The sequence below is a fragment of the Ornithorhynchus anatinus genome, chromosome 1 (genome assembly GCF_004115215.2).
Source record: "Ornithorhynchus anatinus isolate Pmale09 chromosome 1, mOrnAna1.pri.v4, whole genome shotgun sequence".
NCBI lineage: Eukaryota > Metazoa > Chordata > Mammalia > Monotremata > Ornithorhynchidae > Ornithorhynchus > Ornithorhynchus anatinus.
This window is the reverse complement of record NC_041728.1, coordinates 11,029,897-11,057,500: the sequence shown is the minus strand read 5'-3', so window position 1 is coordinate 11,057,500 and position 27,604 is coordinate 11,029,897. Positions and strand designations below refer to the sequence as shown.

At 45.6% G+C, this 27,604-nt stretch overlaps 1 protein-coding gene and 1 non-coding gene across 3 annotated transcripts in view; both read left to right on the top strand.

The window, feature by feature from the left end:
- ARSK (arylsulfatase family member K) overlaps positions 1-27,582 on the top strand; it is a 31,921-nt gene extending 4,339 nt beyond the window's left edge. The window contains exons 2-8 of one of the 2 annotated variants that reach the window (XM_029072436.2): positions 2,563-2,692; positions 4,747-4,906; positions 10,537-10,819; positions 12,402-12,573; positions 16,400-16,624; positions 23,406-23,627; positions 26,931-27,582. In XM_029072436.2, the coding sequence (XP_028928269.1) occupies positions 2,563-2,692; positions 4,747-4,906; positions 10,537-10,819; positions 12,402-12,573; positions 16,400-16,624; positions 23,406-23,627; positions 26,931-27,211 (1,473 nt within the window). In that variant the 3' untranslated portion in view covers positions 27,212-27,582. Of the gene's footprint in view, positions 1-2,562; positions 2,693-4,746; positions 4,907-10,536; positions 10,820-12,401; positions 12,574-16,399; positions 16,625-23,405; positions 23,628-26,930 lie in introns of those variants that run through there. The other variant, XM_029072442.2, reaches the window with a different exon arrangement.
- LOC114817724 lies at positions 5,529-5,665 on the top strand. Its single transcript, XR_003765587.1, has one exon. It is a non-coding gene; the product is annotated as a small nucleolar RNA SNORA7 (small nucleolar RNA).
- Positions 27,583-27,604: the final 22 nt, after the last annotated feature.

Genomic DNA, 27,604 nt, shown 5'->3' with positions numbered 1-27,604 from the left:
CAATATAAGGATGTGCAATTATAGGAAGTCCTCAGATTTACCACCCCTTTTGGTTTTTGAAACTGTGCCTTAAGTCGAGATGAGGTAAGGTGGAACCAATAGTCACAATATGTCACATAAAGTTAAAAATAATCACCTAGAAAATACAGTGCTGCACTGTAAGGTACAGTGTGTAGAGAAAGCAGAAGTAGCTGATCTGTACCCCAGAATCCCTGCTCCTGCCCTCAGAGCATTTCCTGCGTCTGCTTCCTGTTCATTCACTCATCCATTCAATCGTATTTATTGAGCGCTTACTGTGTGCAGAGCACTGTACTAAGCGCTTGGAAAGTACAATTCAGCAACAGATAAGAGACAGTCCCCACCCAACAACGGGCCCACGGTCTAGCAGTGCGGAGACAGACAACAAAACGAGTAGACAGGCATCAATAGGATCAGAATAAATAAATAGAATTATAGATATATACACACCATTAATAAAATAGAATAATAAATATGTATGTATATACACAAGTGCTGTGGGGCAGGGAGGGAATAGAGCAGAGGGAGGGAGTAGGGGCGATGGGGACGGGAGGAGGAACAGAGGAAAAGGGGGGCTCAGGCTGGGAAGGCCTCCTGGAGGAGGTGAGCTTTCAGTAGGGCTTTGAAGGGAGGAAGTGAGCCAGCTTGACGGATGTGAGGAGGGAGGGCGATCCAGGGCAGCGGTAGGACGTGGGCCAGATGTCAATGGCGGGACAGGTGAGAACGTGGCCCAGTGAGGAGGTCAACGGCAGAGGAGCGGAGCGTGTGAGCTGGGCTGGAGAAGGAGAGAAGGAGAGAAGGGAGGTGAGGTAGGAGGGGGCAAGGGGATGGACAGCTTTGAAGCCAAGAGAGGAGTTTTTGCTTCGTGTGAAGGTTGATGGGCAGCCACTGGAGGTTTTTGAGGAAGGGAGTGACATGCCCAGAGTGTTTCTGTAGGACGATCATCCGGCCAGGGGAATGAAGTATAGACTGAAGCGTGGGAGAGACAGGAGATTGGGAGATCAGAGAGGAGGCTGATGCAATAATCCAGTTGGGATATTTTGAGAGCTCGTGCCAGCAAGAAAGCAGGTCGGATGGAGAGGAAAGGGTGAATCTTGGCGATATTTTGAAGGTGAGAGCGGCAGGTTTTGGTGACGGATTGGATGTGTGGGATGAATGAGAGAGCAGAGTCAAGGATGACACCAAGGTTGCGGACTTGTGAGACGGGAAGGATGATAGTGCCTTCCACAGTGATGGGAAAGTCAGGGAGAGGACAGGGTTTGGGAGGGAAGGTAAGGAGCTCAGTCTTAGACATGTTGAGTTTTAGGTGGCGGGCGGACATCCAGGTGGAGATGTCCTCAAGGCAGGAGGAAATACAAGCCTGGAGGGATGAAGAGAGAACGGGGGAGGAGTTGTAGATTTGGGTGTCATCTGCGTAGAGATGAGGGTTGAAGCTATGGGAACGAATGAGTTCACCCAGGGAATGAGTATAGATGGAGAACAGAAGGAGACCAAAAACTGACCCTTGAGGAGCTTCCTCTTTCACTGGACCCTCTCTTTCCAGATTCTGTCTCCTGTACACTGTAAGCTCCTTGTGGGCAGGGAACAATCTATCAAACTGGTATAGTGTGCTCTCCCAAACACTTAGTACAGTGCTCTGCAGGTAGTAAGAGCTCAGTACACGATTGATTGATTGTTGCTCCTCTGTCCTCTAGCTGGGCTGATGGCACCAAGTTCTCAGACCATCAGCCTTCCGTCTCTTCTCAGTTTGTCTACATTCTCTTCACCCCCTCATCCGATTCTGACTAGCTCCTGCCGCTCCCATCTTCCTGCTCTCCCAGTCAGAGCACACAGACACATACACACACATAAACATGTTTATTTGTCTTCATTCTAAGTCTCTTCATCCCTAAAATAGACTTAGATGAAACAAATTTCCTACCCTATGCACCATTAGGGTGTCCACAGATGGGAAAATGTTCCTCCAGAGGAGAAACTCACCTGGAGTTTCAATAAGTAAACTCATCTCTCCCAGAATCTAAAACTCCAATAAATATCTTGAACTCTAAGAATATCCTCCCTTCCATTGTGGGGATGTGTATACTCCTGGACAGAGAAAGAATCTGTTTTTAGTAAAAGTGCTTTCTTGAGGCTGCTAAAGTTTGTCTGCGTATGCATTTTTATGAATACGATAGCTACTCTGTAGAATTGGAGAAGATTCATCCCTTTCTAAAGCTCCTGTATCCCCTTCATCCTTTTCTTTATAGAAATATATTTTCCTGACGTAAGTGTATTCAAATAGTTATGTAATGGGAAAGGCTGTTAGTTTTGAAGTTGAATGTTGGCTTTTATGCATTATTGAGTGAATTTGACTAAGTTCCAACCTCTCTGGGCCTGTTTGTTTCTCAGTAAAATGAAGTCAATTGCACTGCTACCTAAGAGATTTGTTGCTTTGATTATTTCAAATGCTCCAAGTCATCGATCATTGCCAGGAGTGCTGTCGGGGAAAATGTGCTTCACCTTTCATCATGCCAGTTCTTTAATCAGCCTCATCTTTGATTCCAGGATGGAAGGCTCTCATTTCATCCAGAAAATCAGACGGTGACGCTTCCTTTTATAAATTTTATGAAAAGACACGGCACCCTCTTCCTCAATGCGTATACAAACTCCCCGATCTGCTGTCCATCGCGAGCAGGTATGATGACAGTAGAATAATGAATTGACGTTGGTGATAAGCACACTTCAAAAGGTGCAGGGTGGATTTAGACCATAGCACTGACAAGCGTCATCTAGCTAATTCTCTCTCAAGTTGTGTACTTATCCGCTCCTTCTTTACCCCCGTCATTCTGGAATGGTTCTCTTCCATCTTCATCCCGATTCTGCTATCTGTCCGACAGACATAGTTATACTCGTCATGTCTAGCAGTAATCAAAGTGGAGTAGATGAAAGTCCCTTCTCCAATATATGGTGTCTTTCATAAGCTCCGTGGGCTTTGAAACATCAAACAGTTTGATATTCAACTCTGGCCCTTATCGAGCATTTCTTATTTTTTTTTTTTAGGTTTTTTTATGGTATTTGGTAGGTGCTTATTATGTGCCAGGCCCTGGGGTAGATACAAGCTAATCAGGTTGGACACAGTCCATGTCTCACATGGGGCTTTCAATATTAATCCCCATTTTACAGATGAGGGAACTGAGGCACAGAGAAGTGAAGTGACTTGCCAGGGTCACACAGCAGATAAATGGCAGATTCGGGAATATAACCCAGGTCCTTCTGTCTCCCAGGCCTGTGTTTTGTCCACTAGACCATGCTGCTTCTCTGTGTGCTAAAAGTGCTAGGGTAGATATAAGGACTTTAGCTATTTTATCCCCATTTTACAGATGAGGAATCTGAGGCCAGAGAGGTTAAGTGACTTGCCTAAGGTTTCCCAGCTGGCTAATGGCAGTAAAACCCCAGTCGACTGACTTCCAGTCCCAGACTCTTACCATTCATTCAATAGTATTTGTTGAGCGCTTACTATGTGCAGAGCACTGTACTAAGCGCTTGGAATGTACAAATCGGCAACAGAGACAGTCCCTGCCCTTTGACGGGCTTACAGTCTAATACTGCTTCCCTAGCTTTTATGACATTAGATTAGGTGGGAAATATTTTATGGCTGTCTTGGAATGAAAATGAGCCATTTCTGAAGTATTTGAGGTGCTAAGCAATAGGAGGCAGGTATCGGCACTCTGTAGCCCAGATGCTAGCTTATGGCATGTCCACCCACCAAGGCCCTGGTCCGATTTGTCTGTTTTCCTCTGCTTATGAGGATTCATGTGATTATAATACCAAATCTTCTCCCTCTCCCCTTCCCCCAGTCCCGACCATCCCTTGCCCCTAAAACCTGCCCCGACCACCCAGGCCTCTAACTCAAAAATCAGGAACATGGTGAAGGGGAACAGAAGCAGGGGCTTTCGAAAGTCGAGCAAGGCAGGCGATGGCTGATACACTGGGGATATACCCACCCCCCATTCCTCTGAAGTACCCCTGAAATGGTAAGGCAAGGCAAAAGCTTTTCCAAAATCTCCTGGGGGATCTTTTAGCTTTAAAAATGATCAGTGACAGGAGGAAGGTTTTTTTGTGTGTGTTTGTGTGACCTTAAGGCTTCCAGGATGTTTAAAGCTTCTACGGTGGCTATAACCCATTTCCCCGGCCCTCCTGCTCACTTAGTGTAAGCCCGTCAGTGGGCGGGGCTGTCTCCATCTTTTGCCAATTTGTACATTCCAAGCACTCAGTACAGTGCTCTGCACATATTAAGTGCTCAATAAATACTATTGAATGAATGAATGATCCTGTCAGCCCGTCTTCCTATTTAGATAACTTTTCTTTTGTCACCTTTTCTTGTTGCCAGTTGTCTGTAGGCTTTCCCTCTGCTTTATATATAATTTATGCCTGTCTGTCTGCCCCATTAGATTTTAAGCTCCTTGAAGGCAGGGATAGTACTTACTCTCACTCTGTGCTCCGAAATATCCCTGGTGGAGCACTCTGCGTACGAGGGGTGATGGGACTCCTTCCGATAATGATGGCCGAGCCTCGGTCCAATCACAGAGGCTTTGGAACTGAGAACCCGTGGGAAGAAACACACAGTAAGCGCTCAATAAGTGCGATTGAATGAATAATAGGCACTTGGGGAATACCGATGAGTGAACAATTTTAGAAATTCCTACTCCAGATCCCTTCTTGGGCTTTTTTTGTTGTTTTCTTCCCCAGCAATGTGGAGTGGCCTCTTCACTCATTTAACTGAATCTTGGAATAATTTCAAGGGCCTCGATCCGAATCACACCACCTGGATGGACCTTATGCAACAACAGGGCTACCGTACCCAGAAGTTTGGGAAACTGGACTATACCTCAGGCCATCACTCCATTAGGTAAGAAAGGAACGGGGCCCTCTATCTGGGCGAGTCAGGCATTTATTGAGCGCTTACTGTGTGCAGACATCTGTACTAAGCGCTTAGGAGAGTACAGTATGATAATATAACAGAAGCATAGGAAGGGAGTGGAGACTTGCTGAAATATTTAGCTCAGGGTGACCTCACTGGAACTTACTACCTGGAGGAACTGGTGTAGGGGTTAGAGCTCGGGCCTGGGAGTCAGAAGGTCACAGGTCCCACGTGGGGCTCACAACGTTAATCCCCATTTTACAGATGAGGGAACTGAGGCTCAGAGAAGTTAAGTGACCTGCCCAAGCTCCAACAGCGGACAAGTGGCGGAACTGGCGTTGGTATTTGTTAAGCGCTTACTATGTGCCGAGCACTGTTCTAAGCGCAGGGGTAGACATAGGGGAATCAGGTTGTCCCATGTGGGGCTCACAGTCTTAATCCCCATTTTACAGATGAGGGATCTGAGGCACAGAGAAGTTAAGTGACTTGCCCACAGTCACACAGCCGACAAGTGGCAGAGCTGGGATTCGAACTCATGAGCCCTGACTCCAAAGCCCATGCTCTTTCCACTGAGCCACGCTGCTTCTCTACAACATACAACATACAAGACGCCCTATCAGGGTCGCACCTAGAGGGTTTCCAGTATTCTCCAGTCTCGGCTACGGGAGGGAGAGTCAAGCAGAAGCCTACCCATTCCATTCCTAGCTTGGCCAGTGGCTAGCGAATGGAAGGCAATCTGCCACAAGTCAAACATCCCCTTGATTCTATTTATTGCCATTGTTCTCGTCTGTCCATCTCCCCCGATTAGACTGTAAGCCCGTCAAACGGCAGGGACTGTCTCTATCTGTCACGATTTGTACATTCCAAGGACTTAGTACAGTGCTCTACACATAGTAAGCACTCAATAAATACTATTGAATGAACGAAAACAAACCCATGCTGGGCAGCAGCGGCACGGGAGAGAGTCGAGGGCGGTGACTCGAGTTTACTGCGTGGAAGGAGGCGGTGGTAAACCACTTGCGGATTTTTACCAAGAAAACTCTCCGGATCCACTACCACAACGATCGCGGATGGAGAGCGGGGCGATCTGGGAGAGATGTGTCTGTGGTGTCGCTATGGGTCGAAAACGACTCGACGGCATTAGAAAAGACAATATACAAGGCAAGCGTAACGACCAAAATAAGAATGAATGGTGTAGTTAGGTCAAATCTTTTTGTATTCATTTTATAACTGCAGTAACAGATGAAAATCGGTTTTCTGTCTTGGTCTCTTGATCTTATCCATGTGCATAAAACCTGGGATTGTCTAATACATCACCTTAAAGGATAAAGTTGTGGAAACTAATGGGTAAAATGGGGGTTTGGATTTAATTCTTCATTTCATTTGTAGTGTTGTTCTCCCCTGTGACCGTAGCTGATTGAGGGCTGGTGTCATGTTGCTCTAATTTTTTTAAAATCTGGACCTTCTCCAAAACTACTCCCAAACCTCTCAAGTTAACTCTTCTGCAGTGCCTTGCTTAAGACTGCCCCACCATCTGCCCATTGTTCAAACCCTTCTAACCAAGCCCTCCACCTTAAAATCCACTGGAACACAGCTGTCCCCACTATAAAAAGCCTTCCTGAAATTCCATCTCCTCCAGGAAGTTTTCCATGATTTAATATCTACCACTTCAAGGCATGTCAGCCCATCTTCTCCGTTTGGAGAAGGGGGATGGCTTAGTGGGAAGAGCCCAGGCGTGGGAGTCAGCGGTCGTGGGTTCTAATCCTGTTTCTGCCACTTGTCAGCTGTGCGACTTTGGGGAAGTCACTTAACTTCTCTGGGCCTCAGTTCCCTCAACTGTAAAATGGGGATGAAGCCTGTGAGCCCTATGTGGGTCACCCTGATTACCTTGTATCTTCCTCAGCACGTAGTAAGCGCTTAAATGCCATCCTTATTATCTGCCATATTTAGCACTTATGGATATGCCTACAATTCTTATTCTTTTTTTCTATGTTCTTGCTATCCTGGTGTATCTTTTTTCTCCATCCAGCACCCACAATTTGAAAATACTTTCTCTTTGCCTGTCTCCTCAGTCTGTAATGTCCTTGAGGTCAGGAACCATGTATTATGGGAAGCATCATGGCCCAGTGGATAGAATATGGGCCTGGGTGTCAGCAGGACATGGGTTCTAATCCTGGCTCCACCAGTTGTCCGCTTTGTGACCATGGGCAGTCACCTCACTGTGCCTCAGTTACCTCATCTGTCAAATGGGGATTAAGACTGTGAGCCCCATGTGGGTCAGGGACTGTGTCCAACCTGATTAGCTTATATCTGCCAGAGTGCTTAGAACGGTGCTTGACACATAGTAAGCACTTTCCAAATACCATTATTATTAGTATTATATATTCTACTCTAGTGTACTCTCCCAAGAGCTTGTTCCAGCGTTCTGTAGATGGTAGGTGTTTTGCAGACTATAGCAAACTACTGTTGATGTGATATACTCTAATCAAAACTTGGCCATGTATATTTTTTTGCAAAAGAGGATTGGTATGCATGTTCTGAGTCATTTCTTCATAAGTATGGATTTAACATTAAAAAATAGATGTTTATGCAGACAAGGAAATTTAGCAACTTGAAGATCAGATTTACTTTGACTCTTGCAGTCAGCCCTGGAATTCGGTACTGTAACATTGGCGTCATTTTAATTGGTATCTTGCTCTAGGGTGTCTCTTGTTCGGCACCAGCATCTCTGGGGTGGAGGAAATGAGGTGAGATTGTACAAGGTCTCAGATCAGTTTATCAGATCAGGCTAGTAAATATCCATCCGAACCACCAGAAGGAAGAATCTTAACGGCTTTTTTACGCCATCTATTCATATTTGAAAATCACCTAGTGGAGTTACAAGTGAAAAAGCAAAATCTTACGGAAGAAATTCCAAGTACGCAAACTCATTGCCTTCTGAACCATTTACAAAGCATAGAACAAAGGCACTTTCCCATCTGGGACATGAAAGGTCGGTCACGTTTATGGATGCCTCAAGATGCCTAGGAGTTCACCTACTCGGCCCAGAGTTGGACAGGAATGTAAGAACAATCCAATAAAACAGATGGGTCGACCTGGAATTGAGGGACTTCTGATGATCTTCTGGGTGATTAATTTTTCCTCACGACTGCATTCAGACAATCGATATTATTTATTGACTTTTTACTGTAAGTTCATTACAAGCAGGGAACGTCCCTCCCAATTCTCCCAAGCGCTTAGTACAGTGCACTCAATAAATACCATTGATTCCTGTGTGCGGAGCACTCTTGTAAGCACCAGGGGGAAAACAACACAACAGAGTTGGTAGACACATCCCCACCCCATAAGGAGCTTGCATTCTAGACGGGGAGGTAGACGTTGATATAAATGAATGACTTATGGATTTGTACATAAGTGCTGTGGGGTTGAGAGTGGGGTGACTTGCAAGTGTTTAAAGGGTACAGATCTAAGTGCATAGATGACACGTTCACTTCATGGAAATTTTATATTCCCAGAGATATACGCAGCCTGTGTACTTAGCTACCAGTTTCAGCCCAAGACCTTCCGAACATTGATATTCCAAATCTATAACTTAACACTTATTTTCCAAGCCTACTATTATGGGGAGCCCATCTGTTAGAGAAGGAAATATGATCTCTCTGCAGTCCCACCTTCATTTAACAAACATCAATATTTAATACTGAATCCCTTTTTTCATTTCCATTTTAATTTAATGGGAAAACATCATGACTGTAATTTGCAGGTTCCAGCAAATAATGTTTTGGGTTGTCTTCCTCTGTGGACCAGTCACTGTGGACTAAATATGGCATGAAGGGGAATGTTTATTGCTATACTTTAGAAAATTGTTCTGGCTGTGGATTAGGACCAGTAGCTCCACTTTGAAGTCTCCTACCCTTAATGTTTCTGACAATTTAGGGATTTTTGCTCTCTCTTCAGAATGTTGAGAGGGCTATATCCTCAGCCTGTTTCTCTTTGCTTTTATTTCTTTGGACCTGAGAAAAGGAGGTCACTATGTGGTCAATTACAAGGGGTAGCCCCCCACTAAATTGTAAGCTCCTTGAGTGAGGAATAACATCTACTTATATCAATCAATCAGTTGTATTTATAGAGTGCTTACTGTGAGCAGAGCGCTATACCAAGCACTTGGGAGACTGCAATATAACAATATAGGAGACAAATTCCCTGCCCACCCCAAGCTTACAGTCTAGAGGGTAGAGAGAGGAATACCTAGTGCTGTGGGGCTGGGAGTTGGGGTGATAAATAAAGGAAACAAATCAGGGTGATGCAGAAGGGCTTAGTCAGGGAGGGCCTCTTGGAGGAGATGTATCTTCAATAAGGCTTTGAAAGAAGGGAGAGGAATTGTCCGTTGGCCCACACACTTAGTACGAGTCTCTACGCACAGTAAGCACTCAATAAATACCACTGATTGACTGATAGCCATGAATCCCCCAGTGGTGTCACAAAGCAGGTCATCTTTCTCTTAGCCTGTGGTCTACCCAGGCCTGATAGTTCTGTCGCCTTGCCCGTGCAGCAATTTGAAGGTTCAAGAACAAGACCAAGACCCAGACTTTTTCTTGGAAGTGGACATTTACCACAGCTACAGATATCCATTAGAGTATGAAGCAGGACTCCTTTCTTTTCATTCTTCTGTTGTTTACCCAGATCCTAATTCGGTGCTCTTCATACACCCCTGCATATGGTGTTGATACCGATCAAGGCTCTGCTAAAATTTTAGATTAGAAGTCTTTTAGAGGATAAATTGCCACGCTTCAACCAGTCAGCTTTTAAATGGTCTAGAAATAAAGATGTAACACTTCTACCCTGAAGAAGCGAGTAAACTTAAAGCAATAAAAATGCAGAGTTATGATCGAGTACTTAAAGTAGGAATTATGCAATTCACCTATTAAAACGCTTAGAGTCTTTGGAACAATTCTGAATTTGGGTGAGGCTTTTCCCCCTCAGAGTCTCGGAGTGCGTAACAGAGAACTTTAAAAATAGATTGAGTGTGGAGTAGATTGCATATACAGATGGGAAGAAGGGAAATGATTCTACATCCTTATACTCAAGATATGTTCAAAACTCATCTCCCGTACCTCTTGATTTACAGAAAGTTTGGCAACTATCTAATATCACCTGACTTGTGTTTTTCTCCCTGCACAGAGACAAGACACTGGATTGGGTAGGCCTTTGGTCTAAGTAATGGCATTGTAATAATAATAATAATAGTAATTATGGTACTTGTTAAGCACTTACTACATGCCAAGCACTGTTCTAAACGCTGGAGTAGAGATACAAGGTAATCAGGTTGGACACTGTCCCTAACCCATATAGGACTCACACTCTTTATCCCCACTTTACAGATGAGGTAACTGAGGCCCAGAGAAGTTAAGTGACTTGCCCAAGGCTCTCCTCACCACCACCACCATCGCTATCATTATCATCATCCCAGTCAGGCCATCCTGTTTTCTCTAGAGCAAAATTTCTAAAGCAGCTTTCAAAGAACCAACAAAGGATACTTTGGTTTGTAAAGAGAGTTTGATCTTTCCAAGAGACGGAAAAAAAAACCCTTCCCAATATATCTCCCTTTTTCTCCGTAGCAATCGCGTGGAAGCCTGGACCCGGGATGTTGATTTCTTGCTGCACCAAGAAGGCAGGCCTACGATTAATCTGATCCCCAATAAGACAAAAGCAAGAGTGATGGAAGAAGACTGGCAGAACACAGATCTAGCCGCAAATTGGTTAAGAAAAGAAGCAGCTAATTTTACGCAACCCTTTGTCCTGTATTTGGGTTTAAATCTACCACACCCTTATCCCTCACCCTCTACAGGGGAAAACTTTGGCTCCTCTACATTTCAGACGTCCCCTTATTGGCTTGACAGAGTAAGTGCAGTGATCAACTGAAGGTCTTTATTGAACACTTACAGGGCACAGAGCACTGTACATAACTCTTGGGAGAGTACGATAGAGCAAGTACAACCATCAGTTAGTGGCTTTTTTTGAGCACTTACTGTGTGCGGAACACTGTACCAAGCATGGCGGAGGGTATAATAGAGGAAGGTGACATGATCTCTGCCTCAGGGAGTTTAGAGCAACCACTTTATAAGGACCCTTATATGGGGGTAGGGTTTGAAGATATCAGTGGTATTTATTGAGCGCTTACCGTGTTCAGAGCACTGTACTAAGCACTTGGGAGAGTACAGTATAAGAGAGTTGATAGACTTGTTTCCTGCCCGCGAGGAAGCCTCATAGCCTAGTGGAAAGAGCATGGATCTGGGAGTCAGAGGATCTGGGTTCTAATCCTTGCTGTGTGAACCCGGCAAGTCACTTAACTTCTCTGTGCTTCAGTTTCCTCAACTGTAAAATGAGGTTCCAATATCTATTCTCCCTCCTTAAACTGTGAGCCCCATGCGAGACGGATTTTGTCCAAGCCAATGAACGTGTACCTACCCCAGTGCTTAGAACAGCATTTGACACATAGTAAACGCTTAACAAATGCCGTCCGAAAAAAAGTGTAGATTCTACCGGGGGAAACATTAAAATGAGTGACGGACACGTACATAAGTGCTGTGGGGCCGAGGGTAGGGTGAATAAAGGGAGCAAATGCGGAGGAGAGAAGGATTGGGGGAATGAAGGCATACCCCCGGCCCTGTGGAACACACGGGTAACGGCATCAAGAGGGCAGTGGCAAGGCCAGGTGGCAACTTGCCTCACGGAGGGTCATTATGCGACTGAACCTTATAGTGAGCGGGACCAAGATTCCCCATTCCATCCTTAAATACTGAAGTGGCAACCCAGAAAATCATTAGATTCGTTGAAGGCGAAGGATGAGTGTGTTCGATTCAGAGATCTGACCCCGCAGTGCACTAATTCAGAACTCTGTTGCTTCATAGGAATGTTGTAATGTTGGCCAGAACAGTTTTTATTACATCCATTCTCCTTTTGATTAAGTCATTATGTTTTTTCCAGTGCAGAGGGGGAATTATCTTGATTCTGAGGGGGTTGGTTATCCATTCTGTGGAATAACCAGATGTCTTCTTCCATACCACCCCTCGGTCTGTCCAAAGTCAGATTACATTAACACCTCTACCAGATGCCTGTAGGAGAAAAGAAAGATGGTGAAAAACAAAATAATCACTTCCAGCATTTTGCTCCAATTCTACCCCCCATACGGAACTGTTTGGAAAGTTTTTCAGACTACTTTGAGCCTGAAGGAGTATCCCTTCTGTCTGTAATAAAAGAAATTGCAATGTTTTCTACTGAAATGCAAATTAGGGAAACTTTAATAATGCATTGCTATGAATCAGTCCCTAATTTGCATGTTCTGTTGATTATCTGTGACTTTGGATTATTAGCTTGAATAATCAAAAATATATTCGATTTCATGATTCTGACCCGTGAAGAGAAAAAATATATCTTTTAACTCATTTACCGTTTTAACGGATTTTTCTGTCTTGTTTCTTAGGTGCCTTATGAAGCCATCAAAATTCCAAAATGGTTACCTCTATCGGAAATGCACCCTGTAGATTATTACTCTTCGTACACCAAAAACTGTACTGGACATTTTTCACAGAAAGAAATTCGAGATATTAGAGCCTTTTATTATGCTATGTGTGCAGAAACAGATGCCATGCTTGGTAGGTGGTATCATTAATAAGCAATTATATAGTGGAGAGTAATGTCACTTTTCTAGATGACTGTGATCAGGCTGGCCTGGTGACTTTTAGAGAATTACTCAAGGATATTCACACCCAGTTGCTTAGATACAATGGCCTTGACACAAACATAAGACTGGAAGAGCATCTTGGTTCATAACAGGATAATAAGCCTCTCTACTTCTTTTCAGTAGTTGATAAAGTAACTCTAGAAGCGTTCACTTCATCCAGGTGCAAAGGAAGTGTTGAGAAGCTACTTGGCCTAGTAGATTGAGCATGGACCTGGCATTCAGAAGGACCTGGTTTCTAGTCCCAGCTCCTCTATGTGTCTGCTTTGTGACCTTGGACAAGTCACTTCCCTTCCTTTGTGTCTCTGTTACCTCATCTGTAAAATGGGGATGAAGACTGAGCCCCCTGAGGGACTGGACTGTGTTGAATCCGATTAGCTTGGATCTACCCTAGGAGTTAGTACAGTACCTGGCATGAAGTAAGTGCTTAACAACTACCTTTTTTTTTTTAGAGGGCTCCGCCCTGATTCAGAGGCTAATTACAAGATGAATTTAGGCGAGAGAAAAGATTGGCCCCCAGCATGCCCGACACTAGGAGCTCCTTGGGAGCTGTTTGGAGAACCCGCAGCAAACGTAAATGGATAAAACAGCCCCAGATCCATCCTGCTCTCCGTGGGGGTCCCAAAGCAGACCAGGACTGACCAGTCGGGCTTTACCTTTCCATTCTGCTTCCGCAATCCCAGGGCCAGGTCCAAACCCCATTCTCCTAACTGTGAGGATAGGACTGTTAGGTTGCCAAATCGAAAGGCCTGGTCTTCAGGTTATTAAGAAGAAGGAGGAGGAAGAAGAATTGTAGTATATGTAAAGCATTGTGTGCCAAGCAATGTGCTCAACACTGGGGTGGGTACAAGATAATCAGGTTGGGCCCAATCCTGTCATCATCATCATCAGTGGTTCTTATTGAGCACTTATAAAGCGCTCAAGCAGGTACAAAAAGCAAAAAAGGAACCTCACTCCTCTTCCTCCCTTTAAAGGTGCAAATGCAGAGTGGACTAGTGGATGCAACCCGGGCCTGGGAGTCCGAAGGACCTGGGTTCTAATCCCGGCTCCTGCCACTTGTCTGCTGTGAGACCTTGGGCAAGTCACTTCACTTCTCTGGGCCTCAGTTATCCGTAAAATGGGGAGGAAGTCTGAGCCCCTTGTGGGACAGGAAATGTGTCTGACCCTATTTGCTTGTATCCCCCCTAGTGCTAAGTACAGTGCCTGACACATAGTAAGTGCTTAACAGTTATAATTATTATTCAGCATAGCCATACCCAAACATTTGCCTGATGCAATCCTCTGACCACTGCTCTCCCGTGCCTTTCTTTTGCATTAGGAGGGTTCAGAGAGAGCATAGAGGCATAAATGTATTTTCTAGCTGCATAATTGGGTAGAATAATCTACAAATTAAAGTACTTAGTTCCACATCAAATATTCCCAATTTAGAGATTTGTTTTCAATTCAGTCTGCATTTTAGCTCCTAGCGAGGATGAGTGCAAGTTCCTTTGTAGTTATTTGAACTGGGATATTTTAATCAGGATTTGTTTGATTTAATTGGATTTCACTTTTCTAATCTTTGTGACTATGAACAGAGTTTAGTGTAAACAGAAAAAAGCTTTTCAAGCAGAAGGCCTAAATCCATTTATCTCTTCCAAGCATTCAGTCTTAAAAGTGAGGGAAATTAGCAATGTAATTAGGCAAATTAGGCAGGGGTGATATGTAATAATTAGTCCGAGCCAAAGTCGGTAGAATTTTTCCTTTTCATTTAAGTTTTTATTATAGATGGTTTTGCTTTTCTCCATTGCACCCCAAATGTTTTGCTAATCCAGATCAGGGTTCCCAGGATTTTTCATTTAAAGGACAACTGAAGACAAGAGGAGTCATCTGTGGTCCCACATTCCTAGCAGTGGAGAAGCCATCCACAGACTACTCCTCATGTCTTCTCTGGACCTCGGATCACCCCAACCCTGCCGTGCACCGTGTGGGCCCAGGACTCTAGTGCTTCCTTTGCCACGCAGTCAAATGGAGGTGGCCCCTCCAGGAGGCAGGACCGACAACCCTACCTAGCCTCAACCCTGCTGCTTCCCAGCTGAAAACCGGGAGCCACTTCCTGGGACTAGACCTGTATGACATTGCTGCATTCAGGAGGGAGCTGCTCTTTCTGAGCGAAAGCTTCCGGTGGAAAGAGAGATAAGGAGGCCAAACGGAACAGTTAAGTACACAACAGAACAACAAGGGACCACCTTTTTGTGTGCCCAGTGTGGCTGGGATTGTGGATTCGACATTGGCCTTTAAAGCCACGCACGCACACACACACACACACACACACACACACACACATATAACTTGTCAACTGCGGACAAGTGACTTAACTTCTCTGTGCCTCAATTACCTCATCTGGAAAATGGGGATTAAGACTGAGCCTCACGTGGGACAACCTGATTACACTGTACCGACCCCAGCACTTAAAATAGTGCTCTGCACGTAGTAAGTGCTTAACAAATACCAACATTATTATTATTATATATACACACACTAGTGAACTTCACTGTCAGTGGTGGCTTCTTCAAACACAAAGAACAGCTAGATGGATGGATGGATGGATGGATAGGTAGGGAGTCAAAAGGTCATGGGTTCTAATCCCTATTCTGCCATCTGTCTGTTACTGCTCTGCTCAAAATAAGCAGAATTTCCAGGTCACCCCTGGGAGACCACCAAGCACTCCAATATGTCACAACCCCCTGTTATGAATCCCTGTTTTAGATTGAGCTCTTGCATTACAATGCAGGACTATCTTTGAGGACCATCAAGTCTTACAGGCCAAATTTTAGGGGTCGATGCATCAGTCAGTTGTGTTGTTGAGCACTTACGGTGTGCAGAGGAACTGTATTAAGCATTTGGGAGTATTTAATAGAGCTAGTAGACACAATCCCTCCCCTCGTGGAGCTTACAGTCTAATAAAGGAAACAAACAGGAGGAAATAATCGAATGTAAGGCTGTGTACATAAATAGTATAGGGAGGCTCGTTTGTTGAAATGCTGCACAAGCTCCGTAGAACAAAATCCACCGTGGTTCTGGCTTCTGTGCTAATTGCTTGTTGCTTCCAAGTTGCTTGTTTAGGGTGTAAAGGTCTAGGCCTCTGGAGGTCTGGTTACGGCAGGGATTGAGTACAGAGCACTCTCTTAGGCACTTGCAAAAAACCCCAGGCCTTCCCAACTAATTCTTCATCCACCCCCACCCTAGCATCTCAACATGCATGCCCCTAACAGATCAGCAAATCAGCACATCACAGTTCAGCTGCAGGGAATGAGAGGCCCGCTGTGGTCCCTGCAGACCCCTCATCCTAGAACTCCCTTCTCCTTTTGTCCAAGAAAGTCTCAACCTGTGGTCCTTCTGGACGAAGTGCCAAACCAGGAGCTTTTGAGCTTACCAAAAGAAGGGAAGCAGCCCAGCCCAGTGGAACGAGCACAGGCCTGGGAGTCAGAGGAACTGGCTTCTAATCCTGGTTCCTCCAAGTGTCCGCTGAGTGATCTGGAGCAAGTCACTGCACTTCTCTGTGCCTCCATGAAACCCATCTGTAAAATGGGGATTAAATCCCACTTCATGTGAGCCTCGTGGGGGACAAGGACTGTGTCCCACCTGATCTCTTATTTCTACTCCAGGTTCTGGTATCGTGTTTGGCATCTAGTAAGCATTTAACAAGTATTAGTATTATCTAAATCGGAGACCTTTTCGATTGGGTGCGGTTTCTTTTGCAGGTGAGGTTATTTTGGCCCTCCACCAAACGGGGCTCCTTCCGAAGACCGTTGTCATCTTCACCTCGGACCATGGAGAGCTGGCGATGGAGCACAGGCAGTTTTATAAAATGAGCATGTACGAAGGAAGTTCCCACGTCCCCCTTCTCATGATGGGTCCGGGCATCAGGGCGAACCATCAAGTACCGAACGTAGTTTCTCTCGTGGATATCTACCCTACGATGCTTGGTAAGTAAGGTGATCCTCTCTAAAATATTTACTGTGGCATTACCGTTTCTGTGTAAATCAGAGTTGAGTAAGCCCACGGGCTATCGAATCTTGTGGCCTTGGGCAGGTCACTATCTCAGATTGCTTTACGCGCTCATTTACTTCCTTCTGCCTGTAATTCGTTGTCGTGACGGTCTCCCCCACTAAGCTGTAGTCTCCCTAAGGGCAGAGATCATGTCTACTGACTCTTTTATAGTCTCTCAGTGCCTAGTACAGTGCTCTGCATTCAGTAGGTGCTCAATAAATTCTCCTGACTGTTTGATTGAAGACCAGCAGCAGGCCACTCAGATTGAACATGGCTTGGTCATTCCCTAACTCGACTATTTCGGCTTTCTCACTAGGCTTCCTGCCCCCAGTACTGTTTTGAAATTTTATCACTCCTACATACTGCTAAAATTGTCCTTTTTCTTTGTGAACTACTGTGATAGTATCACCACTGCCCTCAAAAACTGAAGTACTCCTCACCGGCTTGGCGTCGAACCTCGATAACGCCGGGCAGAGGTGAGGTTCCACCTGTCAAATAAGAAGAGCCGAGGGACAAAAGAATCAGCAGTGTCGTGGCCGAGGGCAAAAGCAAATAATTGAGGTTGAGTCTGGGCAGGTGGTAATTTTAGAAACCCAAATAACTCTTTTCACTTGTAATTGTAAGCTCGTCTCTAGACTGTAAGATCATTTTGGTCGGGGAACATGTCTGCTAATTCTCTTGAATTGTACTCTGCCCATTGTCAGCTGTGTGACTGTGGGCACTTCATTTCTCTGTGCCTCAGTTCCCTCCTCTGTAAAATGGGGATGAAGACTGTGAGCCTCACGTGGGACAACCTCATTCCCCTGTATCTACCCCAGCGCTTAAAACAGTGCTCTGCACGTAGTAAGCGCTTAACAAATACCAACATTATCATTATTACTCTCCCAAGGGTTTAGAACAGTGCTCTGCGCATAGTCAACGTTCAATAAATACCATTGATTGATTATTTTACTAAATGTTTCAGGAACCATCTTGTTAGGTTGGCAGAAAAGAAAAGTATCAGAGAGTGAAGGCGGGGGGAGAGAGAGATTCTTCATTTACTAAACTGACGCTACCGACTACAGTGTCAGACAGCAGTAATTGTATTTATCGATCCCCTTTTTTCCTCCTGCTAACAAAGAATTACAAATTGAACAATCCAAGATCGTGTTAGATGAAATAGGTAAATGGCAAATTTCTGGAGGGGGATTCATTTAGTTCTTCACTGTGCCAAGCAGCAGCCTTTAATTGCAATAGCCATAACCCCCCTGTGATTTTTTCTTATGGTATTTGTGAAGCGCTTATTATGTGCCAGGCACTGTACTAAGCACTGGGGTAGAGTCAAGATAATCAGGTTGGACACAGTCCCTGTTGCACAAGGGGCTCACAGTCTTAATCCCCATTTGACAGATGAGGTAACCGAGTCACAGAGAAGTGAAGTGACTTGCCCAAGGTCACCCAGCAGAGAAGTGGTGGAACCGGGATTAGAACCCAGGTCCTCTGACTCCCAGGCCCCTGCTCTATCCACCAGGCCATGCCGCTTCTCATGTGTAACGGTTCTAAGGTGGGGCGATGGATCCCGTCTGTCGGCTTCTATCTTCGCAGACTGCTGAGGCCCAATCTTTTTAGGCGCTCTTCATTCAAGGAGCTGCTCCATTCCTCGATTCATTCATTCAATTGTATTTATTGAGCGCTCACTGTGTGCAGAGCACTGTACTGAGTGCTTGGGAGAGTACAGCACAACAGTAACCTGACACATTCCCTGCCCACAAGGAGCTTACAGTCTGGGTGGCTTAATGGAAAGAGCAAGGGCTTGAGAGCCAGAGGTCGTGGGTTCTAATCCAGGTTCCGCTACTTGTCAGCTGTGTGACTTTGGGCAACTCATTTAACTTCTCTGTGCTTGCTACCTCATCTGTAAAATGGGGATTAAGATTGTGCGCCCCACGGGGTACAACCTGAATTCCTTGTATCTACCCCAGCGCTTAGAACAGTGTTTGGCACATAATAAGCGCTTAACAAATGCCGTCATTATTATTAGAGATCATTTGGCTTTTTGCTAACTCCCACTAGAGAGTACGTCTGTTCCATCTTATCCTAGGGAAGCCACTCTGCTACCTGTCTGATGTCCCACTCCCTTCTACGTCGTCCTTGCACTATGATTTGCTCTCTTTATTCATCCCTCCCTCAGCCCCACAGCACCGACCTCCATAGCCTTAATTTATTGATACTGACGTCTGTCTCCCTCTCTGGACTGTAAACTCCCTGTGGGCAGGGAATGTGTCTCCCAGCTCGGTTATATTGTGCTCCCCCAAGCACTTAGTACAGTGCTCTGCTCACGGTAAGTGCTCAATAAATACAATTGATTGCCTCGTGACCTTGGACAAGTCACATAACTTCTCTGTGCCTCACTTACCTCGTCGGCAAAATAGGGATTAAGACTGGGAGCAAATGGGGATTAAGACTGGGAACCCCGTGTGGGACACGGACTCTGTCCAACCTAATTTGCTTGTATCTACTCCAGCGCTTAGTACAGTGCCTGGCACCTAGGAAGCGCTTAACAAGTGCTCTAAACTGTAAGTCCATTGTGGGCAGGAAATATGTCTGTTTATTGTTATATTGTATTCTCCCAAGTGCTTAATACAGTGCTCTGCACACAGTAAGCTCTCAATAAATACAACTGACTGACAAATACCATAATGTAAAAAATAGCCGCTCCTTTCCCGACTGCAGCGTGGCAGGGAGGTCTTTCTGACACAGTTGCCTCCTAACGTGCGAAGATGCACTGCCTGAGCCCCCTGCTCTGCTGCGTCCTTAGAATGTTTTCTCTGTGTCCTTTGGTTTTGAGTGCCCCATCTCAATCCGCCCTCGCCATTGTCATCCATTCTCCACATAACGTCCTGCCCTGAAGGCGAGTAACCGGGCTTCGGTGCCGGTAAACCGTCTCGGTTCCAGGATTATGGTGTCGTGCGATCTTTTCTTGCCACTTGACGTTGTGCGTGACACGGCAGTGATGCTGAGGGAACTGCTTTGGGAATCTGTAGGCGGTCTCTGGAGAGGGGCCAGGTTTTGCAGCCATATAAAGGGTTGGACGGCGTGACAGCTCCGAAGACGTTCGGTCCGAAGCCCACGGTGCCACGGTGGCTCCTCGAATTGCCGATCTGCTAATAATAGGAGTAATAGTTGCGGTATTTGTCAAGCGCTTTCTAAGTGCCGGGCACTGTTCTAAGCGATGCGGTAGATACAAGATAATCGGGTTTGTTACAGTCCCTGTCCCACCTGGGGTTCACAGTCTTAATCCCCATTTTGCAGATGAGGGAACTGAGGCAGAGAGGAAGTGAAGTGACTTGCCGCAGGTCACACAGCAGGCAAATGGCGGAGCCGGGATTAGAACCCAGGTCTTTCTGACTCCCGGGCCCGTACTCTATCCAGTAGGCCACTTTCTCCCGTTCTTCAGAACGCTTTCTAAAGAACCTAGAGAGAATTGGAGAAGGAGGCCTTTTTCCTGATGGTTTTAGCATCCTCAGTTAGCTCACTCACTCTTCTCCTTCAGAGCCAGGTCGATGGAGGGGGAAAGGGACAGGCAAGAGGTGTGAGGAAATAGCCAGGATGTGCTAGGCAGAAACATCGCTATGTACCAAAAGGTTTCAGGGGTCGGGCCTGTCCCCCACTATCTATACAGTGTCCTCCCACTCCTTCCTCCCACTCCTTCCCCCGACCAGAATGCTGGCGGTTGTTTTTTTGTTTTATTTTATTAAATGGTATTTACTAAGCGCTTATTATGTGTCCAACACTGTTCTAACCACTAAGATAGGTAGAAGTTAATTAGCTTGGACCCAGCCCCTGTCCCACATGGGGCTCGGTCAGGGCCGGCACAAGTGGTTTGGAAAGCATCATTTCGCCACCCAGTGCGAGGAGTGGGCTTGAAAGAGCATATCTCCATCATTTCAGGAACTACTAGAATGATCGTGGAGAGTTTAATTGCTCCCCGAGGCCTTGGTTGGACGTTCCAGCAGAATTCTAGGGTAATGGCCAGCTTAAGGAGCGGGATTTGTGGAGTGTCAGAGAGTTCTGTTCTCTAAACCCCTCTCTTGCTCTGGGGTTGCGAAATATCAGCTTCCCCGGCACCCCCCCCCCCCCAAACACCTGCATCATCGGGGTTGGTTCGATGACCCTTAGGTTTTTCTAAGAGCTATTAAAAGAGAATCAGGGCCTGGGGCCCTGAACCCCAAAACCTAGGGAAAGAATTGAGGAAATTGTGAATCCAGGCTGGAAGGGTAGGGCTCGGTAGGGCTAGCCTTTATTTTGGAACACCTGGAGTGGGAGAAGGTAGCTTAGTTCCTGGGGAAGTGGGTCAGGCAATCAGTCAATCATAATTATTGAGCACTTACCATGTGCAGAGCACTCTATTAAGCTCTTGGGAGTGTACAGCCTAACAGAGTGGTAGGCACATTCTCTGCCCACAACGAGCTTACGGTCCAGAGGATTCATTCATTCATTCAATAGTATTTATTGAGCGCTTACTATGTGCAGAGCACTGTACTAAGCACTTGGAATGTACAAATCAGTAACAGAGACAGTCCCTGCCCTTTGACGGGCTTACAGTCTAATTGGGGGAGACAGACAAGAACGATGGCAATAAATAGAATCAAGGGGAAGAACATCTCATTAAAACAATAGCAAATGGCATCAGCCTGGCTTTGGGCTAGCCAGGAGGTAGGGGGAGGTTCTCTAGAACTCACCCTCGGGATCCAGCCCTCCTTGGCAGTTCCCCAGGGGACCGGTGGAGCAGGGCTCTGGGCTAGAAGGGCCCACTGCTTCGCTCCTCCCCTAGGGGACCAGCCTCGCTTCCCTCCTCTCCATCTCCGGCGGGGTCTCGTGAGCCTCTGTGGGGGTCTCTGGCCTGCCTCTCTTGCCCAGCTCCCGGCATCCCGACCGGGCCCGAAACAACCCCCGGGACTCAGTCTCCTAGAGCTGGCAGAGACGTTTCAGAGTAAGCACTCTGAAGGCGCTGTATTAAAGCAGCCCCCTCTCAACTGCAGCATTTTCCTTTCCTCTTTGACCACAGATTTTGCTCCTTTGATAGGGATGGCCTTTATGACTGTTCAGTTCTAGGTTTTTTGTAGCATTTAGTCGTCGCTCATGGAATTCCGGTTCATTTATTCCATCGTATTTATCGAGCGCTTATTGTATACAAAGCATTGTACTAAGTGCTTCGGAGAGTACGGTATAACAATAAGCAGACACATTCCCTGCCCACAGTGAGCTTACAGCCTCACAGGGATAGAGTGTTAGCTCCTTGAGGGTAGGAAATATGTGTTTTGTTGTACTCTCTTAAGCGCTTAGTACGGTGCTCTGTACTCAGAAGCCACACGATAAATACCACTGGTCGGTTGGTTGACGATAGGTACCTGGTTTGCCTGATTTGAGAGCTGTGCCGGTTTTTGTTTTCCTGACTTGGTCTTTCAGCTTCTAGAGTTCAAGGGAAAGTAATTTTCTTTTTTAAATTTAATTTTGTTTTTGTTAAGCTCATGGGCTCCCATCCTGAGGGGGAACACTTCAAGCATTCACAGCATCAATTTCAAATTGATTTTGCTGGGCAAAAGAGCGAGCGTAGAACCCAGTCGTGATTCATTTCAAAAACATTTTAAATTGCAGGTGATGTATTTTTAAAAACCCCTTCTTTGCCTAGCCACCGTCCTTGGGAAAATGAAAAAAATAACGCCCCTACCTCACTGCTTTCAAGATGCACGTGCTAGCTACTGAGCCGACAGACTGAGTCACTGCCTGGGAAAATGTGATTCGTTAGCCTTATTTATCCTCTAACGGGGTCCGGAAGAAATGCCATCTCTCGTCAAAATATCATCCCAGGGGAACCGTGGGTCTTTGCGGCTACAGCCTTTGCCAACTCTCGTGGTAAAACTGTCTGTGTCTCAGTTCTGCAGTTGCTTCTCATCTTTGCTTCTGCTGCCAGATTCTGTGCCTTAGCCTCGGAGGGATCAGAACGGGCTAAGAGTAGGATTGGGGTTGGAAGAAAGATCTCGGCCCAAAAGCCACTTTAAAATAAAAATTAAGACATCATGGAGCTTCCTATATGTTTCTAAGGAAGTAGCCGTATAATATATTTATAATACCTTGCTGCCTGAGGTATTTTTAAGTACAATATAAATGGGACCATCTTATTCCCCATTGTCTTCAGGAATTCTAAATGTAAGTAATCATAATAATTATAATGGCGTTTGTTAAGCGCTTACTATGTGCCAAGCACTGTTCTAAGCACTGGAGTAGATACCAGGTAATCAAGTTGGACACAGTCCCTGTCCCACATGGAGCTCACACTCTTAGTCCCCATTTTCCAGTTGAGGTAACTGAAGCCCAGAGAAGTGAAGTGACCTGCCCAAGGTCACACAACAGACAACTGGCAGAACCTGAATTAGAACCCATGACCTTCTGACTCCCAGGCCTGTACTCTATCCAGTACACCATGTGAAGCACTTTGAGAATGTGAAAGGCTTCATAATACTCCTCTTTTAGATAATAACAAAAACATAGCTAAATAGCAGAAGCATAATCAGTTATTTTTCCAGTAATAAGTATAATTTTCCCCAAGAGGGCTGATGTGAAAAATAGAAAATGTTTTATTTGTATTGAACTGCCGCGGACTCTCTGGAAAAATGCATTAAAATGGTGCATGGATAAGTGAATGAAAGATTGTCGAAATACCGCATTGTTGTTGCCCAGATATAGCTGGAGTTCCTGCCCCTCGCAATCTGAGTGGATACTCTTTGCTCCCGCTGTCCTCGGAGGAGTCTAAATCTGACGCTCCAGCCACAAACCCACGCCCTCCGTGGGTTCTGAGCGAGTTCCACGGCTGTAATGTGAATGCTTCCAGCTATATGCTTCGAACTGGCAAATGGAAATATATCGCCTACGCGGACAGTACTTCATTATCGCAACTGTTTGGTAAGTGAGCTGACTTCTTAGGGAAACCAGAAAAGAACCCGGGCTGCCTCTGAGTAGAATAAGCGCATCGTACAGCGCTCTGCCCATAGCAGACGGTCAATAAATACCACTGATTGATTGATATCAAGTCAGAGACATCCTCCCAGACAGAGATTCCCACTGATCTCCATACTCAGTCACACCTAGGTACACCGGACAGAGGGATGGAGGCACCTGGAGAAGATTGGAAAGGGAGCACACAGCACAGAGTGGATGGGAGGGGCGAGGTCCAACATCTAAGAGTGTTGGCCTTCATATTGCAGGGAGGGGCAGGGGGAGAAGGGGAAAGAACAGAGGTCTACTGAGAAGCACCGTGGGCTGATGGAAAGAGCTCGGTCCTGGGGATGAGAATACCTGGGTTTTAATTCCAGCTCTGCCACTTGCCTGCTGTGAGTCTTGGGCTGATCACTTAGCTTCTCCAGGCCTCAGTTTCCTCATCTGTTCATCATCAATGGTATTGATTGAGCACTTAACGATGTGCAGAGCTGAGTGCTTGAGAGAGTAAACCAGAGTTAATCAATGTCATATTTATTGAGTGCTTACTGTGTGCGGAGCACCGTCCTAAGCACTTGGAAGAGTACAGTATAAAAGAGTTAGTAGACATGTTCCCTGCCCACAACATGCATACGATCTTGAGGGGGAGTCAGACAATAATATTAATAAATTACGGATCTGCACGTAAGTGATGTGGGGTTGAGGAAGGGATGAATAAAGGGTGCAAATCCAAGTGCAAAAAGAGACTCGCCAACATATGTACATATAGATGTAAAATAAATATATACGTATATATTTGAGAGTTGCCAGGCAGTGGGTGATTTTGGAATATACTTAAGATTTAGACATCTCTGTCTCTGATTCAATCAGTGGTGTTTGTTGAGTGCTTACTATGTGCAGATCACTGTACTAAGCTCTTGGAAGAGTCAGTGCACAGAGTTGGTAGACATGTTCCCGGCTTACAGAGAATTTACATCTAGAAGGGAAGACAGACATTAATATAAATGCATAAATTGTGGATACATACAAAAATACAGCAGAGTTTATCAGACTGTTATCATGGACAATAAGGTCCCCAGACCAATTGAGGGGGGAGGGGGGCAGTTAGCAAAATAAAATGTTGTTCATGCTATTTGCTAACTCCGAGCCAAGCACTCTATGAAGCGCTCCACTAAGATGCAGTGGAGTCTCCTGTCAGTGAGCGATGAGCCTCAGTCCCATCTTTCAGACCACAGAACCGAGGAGCCCCATAAAGGAATGAGTTCCAGCGAAGGTGGTTTGCCCAACTCTTCCACACTGTCTGGGCACCCCCCGCCAGTCCTTAGATTATTGGGGCAAGGAATACAACAAGGAAGTAGGTGGACCCATTTACGGCCCGAAAGACCAGTGCTGTGCCACAGGGCTAGGAGGCAGCAGCCACTGCGATCTTTGCCACCTGTTTGCCAGCTACTCATTTTCAGGATTCCTCCTGAATTCTGTCCTCCTCGCCAAGCGTCCCCAGGGGTAGAGTGCCGAAGAAATTCCAGGCTAGTCAAAGAGGACTATGATGACCAACTCTATGTCTGTTCATGTCAAAGATCAATGTGACTCACAAGCTTTTCTGGATCTACTCTGGGTGCCAACGTAGAACAAGGGGGTTAGACACGCAGCCGACTGGTGAGACGTGACCCTCTGTGAGGTTTGCTGTTAACCACAGGATTGCTGGCTGGCAGCTAGGGGAGGGGGGAGAGGGGGGAGAGAGAGAGAAATAGAGGGGAGAAACAGAAATTGGGGGGGGGAGATAGAAGGGAGAGAGGGCAAGAGAAATAGAGATAGAGGGAGAGATAAATGGGGGGGGAGAGAAATAGAAGGGAAGGAGAGAAAAAGAGATGAGAGAGAAGGGGGATAGAGATGGGGGAGAGAAATGAGAGCGAGAGAGTGGAGAGGGAGTTAGCGAGATGGGAGGGGAAGAGAGAGTAGAGGGAGGAGAGAGGGAGAAGAGGAGAGAGAGAGAGATATGTCTCCTTTTCCCCAGAAGTTTGATCCGATCAGGAATTACCACGGCCGTCCTTTGGCCTCCTCTGAACTTTTTGGGGCCCAGATGCTAGACTGTGAGCTCTCCACTGCAGACTGTAGACTGTAAGCTCCTGTGAGCGGGGAACTTGTCTACCAAGTGTTGCATTGTACTCTCCCAAGTGCTTAGTACAGTGCTCTGCACACAGGAAGCACTCGCTAAATAGGACTGATGGATTGATGGGGCTGGTGAGTTTTCTCAAGCCAGAAACCTTAGAGAACAGCCCTGGCACTAAATGCTGCAGAAGAATCTCCACAAACTGGAGCTGGGGGCTAGGCTGCCAGTGGGGGTGGGGGAAGCCAATCTCTGCTGCTTCTCTTTCTTGCTTCTAAAAACTCAGGACCGAGAAGAAGACTTCGTGGGGGGGTGGGGGTGGGGGAGTGCTGGTAAGCAAAAATGTGTGTGAGCCTGCAAGAGAACATGAGGATACATATATTCATTCATTCATTCAATAGTATTTATTGAGCGCTTACTATGTGCAGAGCACTGTACTAAGCGCTTGGGATGAACAAGTCGGCAACAGATAGAGACAGTCCCTGCCGTTTGACGGGCTTACGGTCTAATCGGGGGAGACGGACGGACAAGAACAATGGCACTAAACAGCGTCAAGGGGAAGAACATCTCGTAAAAACCGATGGCAACTAAATAGAATCAAGGCGATGTACAATTCATTAACAAAATAAATAGGGTAACGAAAATATATACAGTTGAGCGGACAAGTACAGTGCTGTGGGGATGGGAAGGGAGAGGTGGAGGAGCAGAGGGAAAAGGGGAAAATGAGGCTTTAGCTGCGGAGAGGTAAAGGGGTGATGGCAGAGGGAGTAGAGGGGGAAGAGGAGCTCAGTCTGGGAACGCCTCTTGGAGGAGGTGATTTTTAAGTAGGGTTTTGAAGAGGGAAAGAGAATCATGTGTTTGCAAATATGTATGTAAGAGTATATGCGAAGGTGTGCGTAGAGAATCCCAGAACAGGGCACAGATCATGTCTACTAGCTCTATGGTACTCTCCCAAGCGCTTAGTACAGTACTCTGCACACGGTATAAGCACTCAATAAATATTACTGGATAAAAGGGGGTGGTCGAGAGTACGTTTTCCTCTCCCTTTGTGTCTCCTTCACTGCCTCTCTCTCTATTCTGCCCTTTTCTCTCCTCACTATTAATCTTGAACCACCGTCCCTATCCGTCTGATATTTAACTAGCTTCTTACCTTTCTTTTTCAGATCTTTCTACCGATCCAGACGAGTTAACAAATGTGGCTACAACATTTCCCGAAGTCACTCGTTCTTTGGACCAGAAACTTCGTTCTATTGTAAACTACCCCAAAGTTTCTGCCTCTGTCCACCAGTACAACAAGGAACAGTTTATTAGTTGGAAACAAAGTGTAAAACACAACTACTCGGACATTATAGCAAACCTTAGGTGGCATCAGGACTGGCAGAAAGAACCAGCAAAGTACCAATGTGCAATTGATCGATGGCTTAAAGCTAACACTAATCTATAGAAAAGACTATTAGTCAAATCTATATTTTTATATTCACTTTTATAAATATATGTTGATATATGGACTTTCATGTTGACTTATAAATGTATGGTCTAAATTGAAGATTATTGTCCTCTGAAGTATTTCTGTATCTTTTTTTGATCTCTGTATTCTCACAAACAGTGTTTTAGTGTCTGCAGTTACATGTTATCAGAAGTAACGCCATCTTAAATTTGCTGGTGTTAAATGCAGAAAAGAAATCAAGAAGAAGTGGAGAAGATAAAGGCTGTAATAAAGAGTCAGTTGCCTCTGGATAATAGAAAAATATGTTTATTTATCGAGCACAGTTCATTTATGCAGTAATTAAATATTTAAACAAAGATATTCAACAACCTGAGGGTCTTTTTTCAACCA